Consider the following 17,520-nt stretch of genomic DNA (forward strand, 5'->3'; position numbering starts at 1 on the left):
AGCCTGCCCTCTAGAGCCTGTGCTCTGCAATAAGAGAAGCCACCACAATGAGAGGCTTGCACACCTCAACTAGAGAGTAGCCCCACTTGCTGCAACTAGAGAAAGTCTGCAAGCAGCAACAAAGAACTGGCACAGTCAAAATAAATCAAAACAAATAAATATTTTAAAAATGAAACTAATAAGGACCTACTGTATAGCAAGCACATGGAACTCGACTCAGTATTCTATAACGGCCTATATGGGAAAAGAATCTTAAAAACAGCAGATATACGTATAACATTCACTGCTGTTACAGCAGAAATTTATGCAACATTGCCTGCCAACTATACTACAATAAAAAAAAATTTTTTTTAAGAAACTGAAAAATAAATAAATAAGTATTTGGTGTTTGTATCTAGTTCTCAGCACACAGCTCCTAAAACCCTTGGCACCTCTGTGTGATATGTGTTTTTTATGCTAGTGAGGTGACCGGGGTGGGGGCCCTTTGATCATTTCAGAATGAGGGCTGGTCCCAGAATAGTCCAGGTCTCCAGGGATAAAGGCTGAAGATTAAATTAATCTCCAAGGCCAGTGACTTAATCAGTCGTGCCTACCTAATGAAACCTCTCTAGAAACCTCTCAACCCAGATGGATGGATAAATAAGCTGTGGTACATATTCCATTGTATTGATGGAATAATACTCAGCTATGAAAAGGTATGCATTTGAGTCAGGTGAACTGAGTTGGATGAATCCAGAACCTGTTATACAAAGTAAGTCAGGAAGAGATAAACAAATATTGTTTATTAATGCATAGGGAGCCTACTATACAGAGTTAAGTAAGTCAGAAAGAGAAATATTGTTTATTAACAGATATATATGAATTCTAGAAAAGTGGTACTGACAATCCTATTTGCAGGGCAGGAATAGAGATGCAGACACACAGAAGGGACTTGTGGACACTCGGGAAGGAGAGGGTAGGACAAATCGAGAGAGTAGCACTGAAACATATCATTACCATGTGTAAAATAGATAGCGAGTGAGAAATTGCTGTGTAACACAGGGGGATCAATCCAGTATTCTGGGACAACCTCGAGGGGTGGGGTGGCAAGGAGGTTCAGGAGGGAGAGGATACATGCATACTTATGTCTGATTCATGTTATTGTGTGGGAGAAACCAACATAACATTGTAAAGCAATTATCCTCCAATTAAAAATAAATTATTAAAATGTCAACTTTTAAAAATGTCAATAAATTTTTTAAAAATATCGACTTTACCATGTGTATCACTTCTATCTGGCTACTCCCCACTTGTATCCTTTATGAGAAACTGGTAACCAAATTGTTTTCCTGAGTTCTGTGAGTTGTTCTAACAAATGATCAAACCTGAGAAGGTGTCCTGGGGAATCTCTTCAAACAGAAAGTCAGAGAAGCCAGGAAACCCCATTTGCAACTGGTGTCTGGGGGGAGGGGTGGTCTTGTGGGACTGAGCCCCATCAACCATAGCATCTTCACTTACTCTGGGTAGTTGGTGTCAGAAGTGAATTGAGGACTTCCCTGGTGGCACAGTGTATAAGAATCCGCCTGCTAATGCACGCGACAGGAGTTCAATCCCTGGTCCAGGAGGATTTCAGATGCCTCAGGGCAACTAAGCCCACATGTGCCACAACTACTGAGCCAGTGCTCTAAAGCCTGGGAACCACAGCTACTGAAGCTCACGTGGCTAGGGAGCAGGCTCTGCAAAAAGAGAAGCCACAGCAATGAGAAACCCAGGCACAGTAACGAAGACCCAGGGCCGCCAAAATAAATTTTAAATCTTGGGGGAAAAAAAAGAAAGGAAGAAGTTAATTGAGTTGGAGGAACCCTAGCTGGTATCCAGAAAGTTGGTGTTGGGAGAGGAAAAAAAGACAACACTTCTCTCTGGCTATACCTCATGCCATACAGTTGTCCACCATGTTTATTAACCATTAAAAAAAAAACTAACATTCATATATAACATTTTTAAAGGTTACTAAGAGCTTTTGGGAGAAGGCAATGACAACCCACTCCAGTACTCTTGCCTGGAAAATCCCATGGGCAGAGGAGCCTGGTGGGCTGCAGTCCATGGGGTCACAAAGAGTTGGACACGACTGAAGCGACTTAGCAGCAGCAGCAAGAGTTTTTGCTTGAGCCACCCTTGTGACTCAACTGGTAAAGAATCCACCTGCATTGCAGGAGACCTGGGTTCGATCCCTGGGTTGGGAAGATCCCCTGGAGAAGGGAAAGGCTACCCACTCCAGTATTTAATTGGAGCCTATTTGCAAACCTATGCTGTCCCAGTTGATAGATGAGCAAGCTGAGGCTCAGAGAAAGGTATCAGTTACACAAGGGGTCAGCGTCCAGGCCAACAGGCAGCTTGAAGCTCCTTAGGTCTGGTCCCCTCCAGCCCGGGTCAAACCAAGGCCAGAAACCATTACACAACAGGAAATGAGTTAGGTAATACGTGCCTCCACCAGGAGTCTCCAACCCTGAGAATTCTACAAAAAAGGAAGAAAGTCCATACCTACTCCCCAGAAGCTCAGATTTGCTGAGATGCGGCAGGGTTGTTCCGCTTTCAAGCAGGAATGTTTACTAGCTGCATGCTGAGTTGCTCACAAAGCAGGCAGCCCCCTGGGCCTGGAACACACCCTGGTGCCCCTCCTAGCATGGCAGGATGTGCAGTGGGGTTCCGGAAGCCCTGAAAACTGAGAGGCTGCAGAAGATGCCTGTCCTGACCCCCTTTCTCAGGCTACACTCTCAAGTGGGTCTTTTTGGTGACTCCCATGCCTGCTCGGACATGGTGAGGACTGTTCTCCCGGGTCAGTGACCCAGGACCAGGAGAGATTTGAGGATACTTGAGGGCGGCGGACAGCTCTGAACTCAACCCTTGGCCCTGAAAGCCCCTACCTCCTGTCCACATCAAGGCTTGGTCCCAGGTGTCCAAGTCCCAGGAGAAGGAAGACTCCAAGGGACACAGAACAGTAAGTACCCAGCGCATCTCACCCACCATCCCAGCCCCGCCCCTTCACTCTCCTGACCGACCTCGCGCTCCACCCTGGCACCCAGGAAGCTTCCAGTGTCTCCCAGGCCCCCTGTGGATTCCCCCTCTTCCTATGGCTTTTCCTCCCATTCCTTTTCCCCTCCCTTCTCCCAATATCGTCTATCAGCAGATGCCCTGGGATTTTATAAAACTGATTCTAAATGCTGAATAGGAGTTTGCCAGGTGAAGAGCAGTGATCCCCATGGGAGTCCTGCATTGGTAGGGGTCAAGGAAGTGACTATTCTCTGCCTTCCTGACTGTCCTCACCAACCCAACATCCACCCCCTCCCATAAACACCCCTGCTGACTTGGGTAAAAAAAAACAAAAACGCATGACCTGAGAGTTGCCTGTTGAGTTTTGTTGAAGGCAAAACAAGGACTGCAGCCCAGAAGACAGCATTTCAGATAGTGCTAAGAAACTGCTCCAAAGAGAGAGACAGAGGAAGGTCAGTATATATGTGATTTTGATGAAGGGGGAGTTCATGCAACCTGTATTTGCAGGTTTGTATATGCTGCTCGTCACGAGGAGCGTACCTCCCCATGAAGGATTTTAGTGCTTTTCTAGATGTGAGGAGATGCAAGAACTGGGCTCATAAAAATAAGCTCCTGAAAAGACCTAACGCTCTGAGGACCTGCACTGCCAGGTTTTCCTCGACCGCAGAGGGCCCCATTCCTGATCTCCACCCTGAACTCCCTTCAGGGGATGTTGAAGTTCAGCAGCTGCAGCAGCACATGATTTAATCCTTGTAGAGGTAGACAGCCAGTGCCCATGGCAAGTGCCAAGTTATAGTTGACATCCCCAGGGTCCCCCAGCCCAGCAGCGATGGCTGGTGAAGCCCGGAGGCTGGAGGACTTGGAGGAAAAGAAGAAAGAGAAGCTGAAGGAGCTCCAGCTTTGGCTGCCCGATCAGGAGCCCTGCGGGCAGTCTCCGGAGGTGGTCCAGGCTCAACCAGAGAAGCCAAGCAGTGTGAAGTTCGCCTCACACCTGGTGCATCAGTACAAGGAGGTACACCTCGGGCGCATGGCCATCCACACCAAGGGACCGCACATGAACAAGCAAGGGGCGTGCACCAAAACCCTCGAAGAGACAGACTTGAATTCAGGTGCTTACAAAGCCTCCTCTGCCCACTGCCGATCTCCTCACCCCCCACCAGAGAACCCACACACACACACCTTCCTCTGGGTGGTGATTTATTACTGCCTGATCAGCGGGGATCCAGACCTAGGCCAGCCTGCAGCTAAGAGGCTTGCTGGGGCGGGGAGGGGAGGCTCCTGGACTCCTCTTCTAGCCGAGTGGATTCCTAGGATCCCATGTGGTCCTCACAGGGCCTGGAAGGGGTGCTCAGGGGGCCAGAGAGGGAGGAGGCTGGCATTCAGAAGGGCAACTGGAAGGGAGGGCTGGGGGTTTCATGTCCAACTCCTAAGCAGGCACTTGCCTGGCCTTATGTTATAAGCACGGACTTGGGAATCGGGCCACACTGGGCGAGTCACTTCACTGCTCTGTGCCTCTGTTTCTACATCTGTAAAATGGGGGAGCAAGAGCCTACCTCCTTGGACTATGTAAGGGTTAGAGAGATCATTCGTATTAAATATTTAGTACAGGGTCTAAGAGTCTAGTGATGGTTTATTCCGACTCTTTGCGACCCCATGGACTGTAGCCCACCAGGCTCCTCTGTCCATGGGATTTCCCAGGCAAGAATACTGGAGTGGGTTACATTTCCTTCTCCAGGGGATCTTCCTGACCCAGGAATTGAACTCCGGCCTCCTGCATTGCAGGCAGATTCTTTATGGATTTTGCTACGAGGAAAGCCCCTAAGACACAGTAACTACTCAAAAAAAAAAAAGAAAAATAGGAGCTCTGTTGCTATTGTTGCTGTCACTGCAGGTATTATTACTAATCAGCAGCCCTGGGAGGTGGGACTCTTCACCCCACCAGGGAGAGGTGCAGAGAAGGGGCTCAACTTTCATGAGGAGGTAGAGACAGAACCAGGACACAAAAGCAAATCTTCTGGACCCAAATCAGGATGAATCATCCAGCAGCATCAGGAAATCGTCCTCCAACAAGAGGCAGGCTGCAATGGTCTCCCTCCCGACCTCTATTGGTTGAGACAAAAGACCTCTCTTGTTCTTCTTGGCTGAAGGACTCAGGCCTCAGCCCCCTGGCTCCTGCCCCTTCCCCTGGCAATCCTCCAACCTGTTTGTCTGCTCCCCACAGCCCTGTCTTCCTCATTCTTCCACTCACCAAGTGCACCCAACCTGGAGTCCCCCAGCTGGCCCACCTCCACTGAAGTGTTGAAATTCTGCAAGCCTAATCAACCAGTGCTCGAGCGCTCAATGGAACAGAGGTCGAGATCCCTAGTTTTCACATCTGGATATACCTGGAAAGGTGAGGCTTGCTGAGAGGCCCTGAGGCGGGGTAGGTGGGGGGATGCGGGGGGGGGGGGGGGGCAGCTTTGAGGCAGCCAGTGGGCTTGTAACTCCATGTGGACCTGGTCAGAAGGAACTACAGAAGGCTGGAGGAGCCAGGAGCAGGGTGGTGGGTACAGTGGGTCTAAAAATGATCTTTCAGGAGCATCCCTCTGCTAAGACTGCACTCCTTCTGATTTGATAAGATGGGGATGCTGAGACTCACGTTGGTCAGACAGTGAATCTCCCCCAACCTGACGCAATGTGGTCCTTGCGCAGGCAGAGCTCAGTTCACAACCTCAGTGGACTTTGAAGATCCTGGGGGTCAGGGTGGTTTAGAAAGTTCCAAGGAGGACTTGGTTCTCCAGATAAACCCCAAGAGAAGGGTAGGCTCACCCCTCAGCCTAAGCCGGTTCCCTCTCCTGACTTCTCTTATTTTGGCCTCCATCATCCTGAGTCACCCAGGCTTCAAACCCCAGCCACACCCCAGCCTCTTCCTCTTCTCGTCCCAGTATCAAAGTGCAAGTTCACACAGCATCTGAAGACAGAGCCAGGGCTGGAACCTAGAACCGCCCGCCCATTCCTGGTACAGTCATTTCTCTCTCCATCTGCTGCTGCTTTTTGAAGGTCCCCATCCCCAGCTTGGGCTTCCCAGGAGGCGCTAGTGGTAAAGAATCCACCTGCCAATGCAGGAGATGCCAGAGACATGGATTTGATCCCTGAGTTAGGAAGATCCCCCAGAGGAGGAAATGGCAACCCACTCCAGTATTCTTGGCCGCACTGGGTGTTCGCTGCTGCACACTGGATTTCTCTCATTGTGGCAAAGCGGGGGCTACTTTTCATTGCGGTGCCCATGCTTCTCATTGCAGTGGCTTCTTTTGTTGCGGACTACATGCTCTAGGCTCACAATCTCAGTAGTCGTGGCTGTCATGCTTACTTGCTCTGCGGCATGTGGAATCGTTCCAGACCAGGGACCAAATCCATGTCCCCTGCATTGGCAGGCAAATTCTTATCCACTGCACCACCAAAGAAGTCCCTTCCCCTTCCTTCTATGCCTACTCTCCCCACTCCACTCCCAAGCCTCAACAGTGATGGTCACAAGCTCCAGTACCCTCAGTTTCCACCATGACTTCACCCACTTCATCCTCCTGTGTCTCAATTTCCTCGTCTGATCTACTCTGCACACCACCCCAGGCCACAGTACAGAACTTACACATCTTTGAACTCCACACTAAAATAACCCATGTGCACAGTTCAGATATACGATGTAGACTCTACAAGATGTTGTAGAAGAGAAGTGTTAGACTTTTCACATCTCTCTGCCCACAAAGGTCCCCTCTTGTGCCCCCACCAGCTTTCTTCTCTCTTGTCCTTCCCCACACACACTACCCAGTCTCACTGACTCTTCCTTTATTGAAGACACAGAGTAGTTCCCCTCTGCCCCAAACTTGCATACCCTGAGTTTCATTGTCTGGCAAAACAGAGCCTGAATAAAACGATAAAGCATTTAACGACTTCCCTGTTGATCCAGCAGCTAAGACTCCACTCCCACTGCAGGAGACCCAGGTTCTTTCCCTGATCAGAGAAATACATCCCACATGCTATAACTAAGAGTTTGTATGTCACAACTGAAAAAACCCACAAGTCATATTGTAATTATCTTCTATTTTTCGTCTGGGTATTGATTGTGAAACTGATACACAACTTTTATTACTAAAAAAAAAAGAACCCACAAGCTGCAACCAAAACCCAGTGCAGCCAAATTAATAAATAAATATTAAAAAAAAAATAAAACAGTGCCTGGCAATGAAGAGGACCCACTACTTTAGAATGCCACTTAGTAACTATTTGCTGTTGCTTGAAATGGGCAGCTTAACTCCCCTCCGCAAGGGGTTTGTCAAAATCTTTCTACCTGATAGAAGAAGTTTCAGAGTATTAAGAGAATTAAATTGTACCTCCATCTTTGTGATTTTAAAAATTGGATTACCAACACCATCTCACAGGATTTTTGTGAGAATTTAAGATGTGTGAGCCTGAAATGGATGCTCAATAAATGATCCTTTCTTTCCTGTCTTTCTCCCCTGAAGACCATTCCCTAAGCATTTATCAAGCTTTTCCAAGTTCCCCATATCATGAGTCACCAAGCCAAGAGTTACCCAATGACCCCACCTCCACCGCAGTCCTGAGAGTCTGTGAACCCCCAAGTCATTCCTGTCCAGAGCCCAGAGAGAAGGAGGGTCCTGGGACTGTATGGCCACTGGTTGAAACATCTGGAAACAGCTGCACAGGTAAGACCCTGCTGAGCTTCTGGAAAGGGGTGGGTGAGGCAAAAACATGGATGGGGGCCCGGTTGATAGACTGAGCAGAAAGGGTCTGGCAAACATCTGAGACCTCTCTCCAGAAATCCTATTGCTGGGACTTCCCTAGTGGTCCAGTGGTTAAGAATCTACCTGCCAATGAAGGGGACATGGGTTCGATCCCCGTTCCAGGGAGATCCCACATACTACAGAACAACTAGGCCAGTGCACCACAACAACTGAAGCCCACACGCCCTGGAGCCCATGCTCTACAACAAGAGAAGCCACTGCACTGAGACGCCAAAGCACCGCAAAACGAAGAGCCGCCCCTGCTTGCCACAACCAGGAAGAAGCCCACAAAGCCATGAGAACCCAGAGCAGCCAAAGATAAATAAATAAGTAAAACTACTTTTAAAAAAATAAAAAAGAAATCCTACTGCCAGAATCTCTCCACCTGCCTGAGGCACTGTTTCCAGGAAGCCCCTGGAAATTAAAATGCAGGAGTATTATCCAGTACAGGAGACACATCACCTGGTGAGTGGACAGTCACTGGCCTAGAGTTGGAAGAGAAAGATTCCATTTCTGATGAGTTCTCAGGCCCCAAATGGCCTGGAGCAAGTCAGATGGACACTCTCTATGTGTCAGGCTCTGTGCCAAGTACTTTGCTTGCACAGTATAAAATCTCATGACCACTCCATGAGATGGATGTTATTATTATTCCACCTTGGCAATAAGAAGACTGAGGCTCGAAAATATAAACTCTCAGAATGGCAGAGATGGAATTCAGCCTCCGCTCTCTCTAATGCCACTGCCGTTGTTAAGTCGCTCAGTGTTGTCCAACTCTCTGCGGCCCCATGGACTGCTGCAGCACACCAGGCTTCCCTGTCCATCACCAACTCCTGGAGCTCACTCAAACTCATATCCATCAAGTCGGTGATGCCATCCAACCATCTCATCCTCTGTCGTCCCCTTCTCCTCCTGCCCCCAATCCCTCCCAGCATCAGGGTCTTTTCCAATGAGTCAGCTCTTCTAATCAAGTGGCCAAAGTATTGGAGCTTCAGCTTCAGCCTCAGTCCTTCCAGTGAATATTCAGGGTTGATTTCCTTAGGATTGGTTTGATCTCCTTGCTGTTCAAGGGACTCTCACACCACAGTTCAAAAGCATCAGTTCTTCAGCGCTCAGCTTTCTTTGTAGCCCAACTCTCACACACATACATGACTACTGGAAAAACCATAGCTTTGACTAGATGGACATTTGTCAGCAATGTCTCTGCTTTTTAATATGCTATCTAGGATTGTCATAGTTTCTTTTCCAAGGAGCAAGCGTCTTTTAATTTCATGGCTGCAGTCACCATCTGCAGTGATTTTGGAGCCCAAGAAAATAAACTCTCTCACTGTTTTCATTGTTCCTCATCTATTTGCCATGAAATGATGGAACCAGATGCCATGATCTTAATTTTGAATGTTGAGCTTTAAGCTAGCTTTTTCACTCTCCTCTTTCACCTTCATCAAGAGGCTCTGTAGTTCCTCTTCGCTTCCTGCCATATGGGTGGTGTCACCTGCATATCTGAGGTTATTGATATTTCTCCTGGAAATCTTGCTTCCAGCTTGTGATTCATCCACCCCAGCATTTTGCATGATGTACTCTGGATATAAGTTAAATAAACAGGGCAACAATATACAGCCTTGACATACTCCTTCTGCAAACTTGAACCAGTCTGTTGTTCCATGTTTGGTTCTAAATGCCACTATCCACACATTTAATGTTCTGCTTCCTTTGTCATCTGAGGGTTTCCAGGTGGTGCTATTGGTAAAGAACCCGCTTGCCAATACAGGAGATGTAAGAAAAGCAGGTTTGATACCTGGGTCACAAAGATCCCCTGGAGGAGAGCATGGCAACCAACTCCAGTTTTCATGCCTGGAGAATTCCATGGACAGAGGGTCCTGGTGGGCTGCACAGTCTTTAGGCTTACAAAGAGTCAGACATGACTGAAGTAGCTTAGGACATGCACAAGGCATCTTCTTAACATTGATCTCAATGATAAGAGAAGTCCCTTTTGAAATCTGAGAGATGTTTTGTTAAAATGATCCATTCCGCACCCAGGTAGGAGTATACTTGTAGAATTCATGGTCCTAAAATGTGACCCAGGTTGGAGATGAATTAACTGACTTAATTAATCATACTTTTTCCCATTCAGGGAAGGAAAGAAGAAGGAAGGAAGGAAAAAAAGGAGGGAGGGAAGAAGAAAAAGAAGAAAAGAAAGAATTTTGTAATATGTAAGAGGCATCTTACCAAAACATACAAAAGTAATATAACCTTAAACATGAAGAAGTAAATATGAAAACCAAGAGGCTAATTAGTTGTTTCAAAAAACATTCATTGATTCTGAGCATCCTAGCAACCAAGGCAAAAAGGGAAAGACAATGGATTGGTTACCTAATATCTATTACTCAATAGAATGCATGTGCGCTCAGTCGCTTGGTCATGTCTAGTTCTTTGCAACTCCATGGCAAGCACAGTCCATGGGATTCTCCTGGCAAAAATACTGGAATAGGTTGCCATTTCCTATCCCAGGGGATCTTCCTGACCCAGGGATCAAACCCGAATCTTCTCCACTGGCAGGTGGATTCTTTACCACTGTACCACCTGGGAAGCCCTGCTCAATAGAATAGAAAAGACCAATTCAGAAGAAATACAACTTTTCCTAATGCTGAATTCTTTTTCGTTGGTTTTTCCAGTCAAGATTGAGGCATGATTGATAAATAAAATTGTACTATGTTAAAAGTGTACAGATTTGATATACATTGTGAAACAATTACTACAATCAAGTTAATTGACATATCCATCACCTTGCATACCTGTGTGTGTGTGTTTGTGTGTGCGTGTGTTGGGAATGCTTATGATTTGCTATCTTAGCAAATTTCAAACATATAGTATGGTATTATTAGCTATCTTCATCATGCTGTACATCAAAGCCTCAAAACTAATCCATTTTAAAGTTGAAAGTTTGTATTCTTTGCTCAACATCTCCCAATTTCCCTCACCCCTTCATGCTTGGGAACCATTATTCCTCTCTCTGTTTCTATAAGGTTAATTTTTTTGTGTTTAGATTCCACATATAAGTGATACCATACGTATTTGTCTTTCTCTGTCGGGCTTATGTCACTTAGGATAATACCCTCCAGGTTCATCCATGTTATCACAAATGTCAGGATTTCCTTCTTTTTATGGCTGAATAATATTCCATTATAGAGAGATAGGTAGATACCTAGATCAATAGACTATATCTCCTTTATCCATCCATTCATCCACTGAAACAGCTTAGGTTGTTTCATAGCACGCTTCCGTATCATGAATAGCGCTGTAATGAGTGTGGGAGTGCAGATATCTCACCAGCCTCTCCACTGTTCTTCTAATCTTGATTTCCTTTATTTCTGAAACAGCAGCCAGCACAGCATGTGGCTTGAGCAGGTGCAAAAAAACAGTTGTTGAGCATTGGAAGGAGGGACAAGTGAACAAATCTATCCTATACCTTTATGTTTTATCTCTCCCTCCCTTACTTAGGAAGCAGAGAGAGATACCTGGACCAATGGAGAGAGAGACCTTGCTCCACCTGGTCATGGGAAAATGAAGATTTGCACCAAAAATTCGTGCAGTTGCTACTTCTCCACACTCCTTACCCCAGAGACTACAAGTCCTTGAACTGGGGAAGCTGGGATCACAGGATGGTTGAGGAGCAAGGGCATTTGATTGAGGTCAGAGACTTATTTGGCTCAGACCTGGGTCCCCAGGAAGGGCCTCACACAGTTATATTGCATGGAGTTGCTGGAATCGGGAAGTCCACACTGGCCAGGCACGTGAGAAGAGCCTGGGAGAAGGGCCAGCTATACAGGAACCACTTCCAGCATGTCTTCTATTTCAACTGCAGAGAGCTGGCTGCGTCCAAGCTGACAAGTCTGGAGGAACTCATCACAAAAGACCAGTCCGCCACTGTGACTCCCACTGGACAGGTCCAGTCTCAGCCGGAGCAGCTGCTTTTCATCCTCGATGGTTTAGATGAACTGGAATGGGTCTCAGAGGAGCAGAGGGTGGAGCTCTGTCTGCATTGGAGCCAGCAGCAGCCCGTGCAGACACTACTGGGCAGTTTGCTGGAGAAAACCATATTTCCGGAGGCATCCTTGCTGATCACAGCTCGGACTGCAGCTCTGCGGAGATTCATTCCTTCTTTGAAGCAGCCATGTTGGGTGGAGGTCCTGGGGTTCTCCGAGTCTTCCAGGAAGGACTATTTCTATGAATATTTCACAGAGGAAAGCCAAGCGACTAGAGCCTTTAGCGTGGTTGAATCAAACCAAGCACTCTTGACCATGTGTCTCACGCCCTTGGTGTCCTGGCTGGCCTGCACTTGCCTGAAGCAGCAGATGGAGGCAGGGGAAGAACTCTCACTGAGGTCGCAGACCATGACAGCCCTCTATCTGCGCTACCTTTCCCAGGCTATCCAAGCTCAGCCCCTGGGGACTCAGCTGAGGGGCCTCTGTACTCTAGCTGCTGAGGGTATCTGGCAAGGAAAGACTCTGTTCAGTCCAGGGGACCTCAAGAAGCATGGATTAGATGGGGTCATCAACTCCGCTCCCTTAAAGATGGATGTACTTCAAAAGCACCCCATGTCTCTGAACTACAGCTTCATTCACCTGTGTTTCCAGGAGTTCCTTGCAGCAATGTCCTTTGCCTTATGGGACATGGGGGACAAAAGTGACCGTCCTAACAGCACTGGAAGCATGGAAAAGTTGGTAGAAGTATATGGGATCAATAACCCGTTTGGGGCACCGACCATGCATTTCCTATCCGGGCTTTTGAGTGAGCAAGGAGCGAGAGAGGTGGAGAACATTTTCCAATGCAAGCTGTCTTGGGAGAGAAAGCGGGAGTCACTGCTGCGCTGGGCTGAACTGGAAGTCTGGCGTGAGCATTACTCTCCGCACTTGTTTCACTGTCTGTACGAGATTCAGGACGAGGAGTTCCTGACACAAGCGATGGCCTATTTCCAAGGAACGAGAGTGTGCATCCGAACCAGCATGGAGCTGCTCGTGTTCACTTTCTGCATTAGATTCTGCTGCCATGTGCGGCGGCTTCAATTGAACGAGGGCGGACAACGCCAAGGAGCATGCAGGCCCCCGGACACAGTGCTGTGAGTACCCCGCCCTCTCCTCTCCGGATCCTCTGTTGGCTCCTCCGTCCTAGGCACGGGAGTCACTTTCACTGAACTTAACCCCAGGGGCTCAAGGATCGAGGCCTCCAGCGACCACCACGGCAGACCCGCCCACCATCCCCCATCTGCCTGAGATTCCCTGCAGCAGGGTCCATCCATGTGACGTGCCCTGGCTGCCTCTGGGTGGGCCCGCTGTGTCCTGCCACTCCTCGTCCTGTCTCTTCGACGACCACCATATTCTCCACCTCCCGTGCTGACCTGACTTCCCCTCCACGCAGCCCACCGGCCTCCCTTTCTCCCTCATGTTTGTCTCTAAGCAACCGCGCCCTCAGCTGCTTCAGACACTCCCCTTGATGGCTGTTGACCATGGCATTGGGCCAGAGATCTCCTCCATCACAGAATGTGTATGTCTGAAAGGTAGCCTCCATGTTCTGACTTCTGACTTCTTTGTGTCAATAATGCACTCCTGTACCCCAGGCACTTAGCCTAAAACCCTCCCCCACCAACCTGAATATGACGGCAGAGTTTCCTCTAAACATCCTCCAACCCCATTTACTTCCCCACCCAGGTTCCCCAACCTCAGTTGCAGTATTGGTCATTTAGTCCTTTTATGATTTGTTCTGTGAATATTTATCTGGCACTGTTTTTAGGCCGGATCCTCCAAATCACAGATGAACAAACAAAACTCCTGCCTCAAAGAACTTAAAACCTGGGGTAGAAGACACACAACCACCCAGTAATTACAATTGAGTATGATGCTAGGTAACAGACAGCAAGGCATGATGTTGGCTGCAGAACGAGAGAGAGAGAGTGTGTGTGTGTGTGTGTGTGACACACACACGTGCGCACACATGCACGCTCAGTCACATCCCACTCTTTGTGGTTCCATGGACTGTAGCCTGCCAGGCTCCTTTATTTTCCAGGCAAGAATACTTGAGAAGGTTGCCATTTCCTCCTCCAGAGGATCTTCCTGACCCAGGGATCAAACCAGAAGTTCTCTTGTGTCCCCTGCATTGGTGGGCAGATTCTTCACCACTAGCACCACCTAGGCAGCCCATAGGAAGGGAGTGATCACACACAGAAAAAGGAGGGGAAAAGTGAAAGTGTTAATCACATCCGACTCTCTACGACACCATGGACCATAGCCCGCCAGACTCCTTTGTCCATGGGATTCTCCAGACTAGAATACTGGAGTGGGTTGCCGTTCCCTTCTCCAGGGGATATTTCCAACTCAAGGATTGAACCTGGGTCTGCTGCGTTGCAGGCAGATTCTTTATTGTCTGAGCTGCCAGGGAAGCCCAATCACACACAACCACACAATCACACACAAGAAAAGAGTCAGAAGAAGAAATGTTGGATTTGGGTTTTTGCTTTTTCAGATTTTCAAGGGTTTTTTTTCTCACAGCGAAACCCATGTCCATTTTAGGAAAATAAGAATATGTAGAGAAGCAAAAAGACAGAAATTAATATCAACCAGAATGCCATCACTCAGAAATGACTGTCATTAAGAATTGAAGTATATGGTGCTATTGTGTGAAAATTGTACACATCTTAATTATGTTGAATTAAGTAGTGCTTTTCAGATCACTGTATCATTCTACTTTTCTCTCTACTCATTCTAGTAATTTTTGAGAGTTTGACATTGAAACTCCAACTAAAAATCGTAATTTACCTACTTAAAAAATAATTATAGTAAACAGTGGAACTCTATGTAACTAGATGTATTTCTTCTGTATTTTCCAAGTCCCCTTTAAATGTGTTATCATGCTTTCATAATTTAAAAATTTTAAAAAATTTTTTTAAAAAATAAAAACTTTCTTTAAAACATTGAGGTGTATGGAATTTCCCTGGTGGTCCAGTGATTAACGCTCCATGCTGCCAATGCAGGAGATACAGGTTCGAGCCCTGGTCAGGGAACTAAGATCCCACATGCTGTGCAGAGCAGCCAAAAGATTTTAAAAAGAAACAAAAAAAGAATTGAGGTCTATCATCTAGTCTTTTTTATGCTGATTTTCATGGCAAAACTGAACCACACTGGACATTCTGTTTTATAGTTGGCTGCCCCTCTGCGCCACCACCCTGGGCTGGGGGCCCCTCTTCTCTGAGGCTCGTCAGTCTACAGCCCTTGTCGCACTCCTCTGAAGTGTTCATCGTGGATGTCTGCTTCTGCCTCCGTCTGGAAGTTTCTTGAGGGGAGAGGGGGCCATTTTCCATCTTTTTTGTCTGCGCTGTTCAGGGGCAGTCAGGGAGGCTGCGGCCCCGGGGACAGCAGCTCCCACCCTGCACACACAGACCGCAGCCCTCCTACCCCTCTCTCCTGAACAGGTTGAGCTGGGTCCCGGTCACAGAGGCCTGCTGGCGGGTTCTCTTCTCCGTCCTCCAGGTCACTGGAAACCTGAAGGAACTGGACCTGAGTGGAAACATCTTGAGCCGCTCTGCAGTACAGAGTCTTGATAAGGCCCTGAGATGCCCTGGGTGCCACCTAGAGACCCTGCGGTGAGTCTGGCCTGGGCTCTGCTCCGAACGGGGAGGGACAGGAGATCTAAGACGGGCGCTGACTCTGGGAGGGGGAATTGTCCTTGCATTCAGCAAATACTCATTGAGCCCCTCTCTGGCCCACCACTGTGCCAGGTGCCAGGGTCACCATGGTTAACAAACACAGGCGGGTGTCTATTCTCAGAGGGCTTGCAAAAGACCGACATTAGTCAAGGAACCATGCCAATAAAGGTGTAACTGCAGGGCCAGATGAGGGTCTCCAGAGAAAACGTCCTTAAGGAAGGGACACTTGGGGACTCTCCTCGTGGTCCAGTGCTTAGGACTCAGTGCTTCCACTGCTGTGGGTTTGAGCTTGATCTTTCACTGGGGAACTAAGGTCCTGTAAGCCTCACGGCACTGCCAAAAAAAGATATCACTTTATGCCTGATAACACGGCTATTATCAAAAAGGTAGAAATCACAAGTATTGGAGAGGATGTGGAGAAAATGTGTACTTTCTCATACACTGTTGGTGAGAATGGAAATGGATGCAGCCACCACGGAAAATGGTATAGATATTTCTCAAAAAAAAACAAAAAGAAGAAGAACAGCACTATCATGTGAGCCAGCTATTCCACTTCTGGGTATTATGTGAAGAAGATTTTACTTGGGTTGGGCATCTTGATGAACTACTCATCATTCAAGGCATTCCTCGTACATTTCCACCTCCTTCCCTTGTCAAAATTAATCATTTCTTCTGCCTTCAGGCACACTTGACTTGTCCCTTGGGGCACCATCTACTTTTTAAGTGCCTACTATGTGCCAGACACTACTGTGGGCACTTGGGTACAGCTCGTAATGAAAATGGGCAAAACTCCTTCATGGAGCCTACATTCCAGAGGCGGTGGGAACAAAAAGTCAAAAGAACAAGTAAAGTATATTGCGTGTGGTAAGGACTAGAGAGAAAGGTAAAGCAAAAAGGAGTAGAGAGTTGGGGCTGGGTGTGCCATTTTAAATAGGGAGGGTGGTGAGGCAAGGTTCCTGCAAGGGGACTTTTGAGCAGAGACCTGGGAGCAGGTGAGGGAATAAGCCATGAGTTATCAGGTAAGATAGCTTGTTCCAGGCAAAAGAAACAGCCAGTGCAGAGAACCTGAGGTGGGACCATGCCTGGAGAGTTTAAGGAGCAGTGTGGAGGCCAGTGGAGAAGCAGCTAAAAGGAATATGAGATGAGGACAGAGAGGACAAGGAGTCAGACCGCCAGTGTCTCACAGACAAGGTCAAGGACAATGAATTTCTCTCTGACGACCTGGGAAAACGTGGGAGGATTTTAATCCAAAGAGATCGAAAACCTGACTTACTGTTATTTGTTTCTATGTCTATCCCCCACTGCCTGTGCATTTCTGGGGGGGCCTGGGGGCTTACTGACCTCCACCTGGCCCACAGGTGTAGATGCTCAACAGGCTGTTCATGGGTGATTGTGGAATCAACAGATAAGTAAAGGCAAGGCCATCGTCACATGTCTCCCACAGGTTGGCCAGCTGCGGCCTCACAGCTGAGAGCTGCAAGGACATTACCTCTGGGCTGAGCGCCAGCCAAACCCTGATGCAACTGGAATTGAGCTTCAACACACTCCTGGACGCAGGAGCTGAGCACCTGTGCCAGGGCCTGAGACAGCCAACCTGCAAGCTGCAGCGGCTGTTGTAATTGCTCCTCGTTGGCACTACTTTGTGGGGTGGGCACGGGGAGGCAGAAGGAGCTGCCCTAGCACCACGGGGCAGAGAGAAAGCAAGGGCTCATGGAGGCCATGAAAGATTCCCACTGAAGCCCTCATATTCCTCCTTTTGTTCTTATATTAGAAGCTCACTCTTTTCTCATCCTGTATTGTAGACACCCTTAATGTTGAAACCCACAAAATGCTGAAACCTATGTCAGGTAACTCTGGGCATTTGGGAGGGCCAAGGTAGTTAACAATGAGATCCAGGCATCCCAGTGGAACATCGGTGTAAATTAATCATAGAACATCGATACAGTGAGTGAGCAGGATTCATGGGAATCACACGGAAGTGAAAAGGGGATGTGGTCTCTATCCTGAGTGGCTCCTTGG

General features: G+C 47.8%; 1 protein-coding gene across 3 annotated transcripts in view; it reads left to right on the top strand.

Moving 5' to 3' along the window:
• The first annotated feature begins 2,550 nt into the window (after positions 1–2,550).
• The window catches only part of NLRP1 (NLR family pyrin domain containing 1), a 31,161-nt gene continuing 16,191 nt past the window's right edge, over positions 2,551–17,520 (top strand). For all 3 annotated transcript variants that reach the window (XM_070478928.1, XM_070478929.1, XM_070478930.1), the window contains exons 1-7: positions 2,551–2,977; positions 3,840–4,139; positions 5,252–5,422; positions 7,530–7,730; positions 11,304–12,921; positions 15,268–15,438; positions 16,946–17,116. In XM_070478928.1, coding sequence (XP_070335029.1) covers positions 3,860–4,139; positions 5,252–5,422; positions 7,530–7,730; positions 11,304–12,921; positions 15,268–15,438; positions 16,946–17,116 — 2,612 coding nt within the window. In that variant the 5' untranslated portion in view covers positions 2,551–2,977; positions 3,840–3,859. The remainder of the gene's footprint in view (positions 2,978–3,839; positions 4,140–5,251; positions 5,423–7,529; positions 7,731–11,303; positions 12,922–15,267; positions 15,439–16,945; positions 17,117–17,520) is intronic.

Source organism: Odocoileus virginianus, chromosome 17, assembly GCF_023699985.2.
Source record: "Odocoileus virginianus isolate 20LAN1187 ecotype Illinois chromosome 17, Ovbor_1.2, whole genome shotgun sequence".
NCBI lineage: Eukaryota > Metazoa > Chordata > Mammalia > Artiodactyla > Cervidae > Odocoileus > Odocoileus virginianus.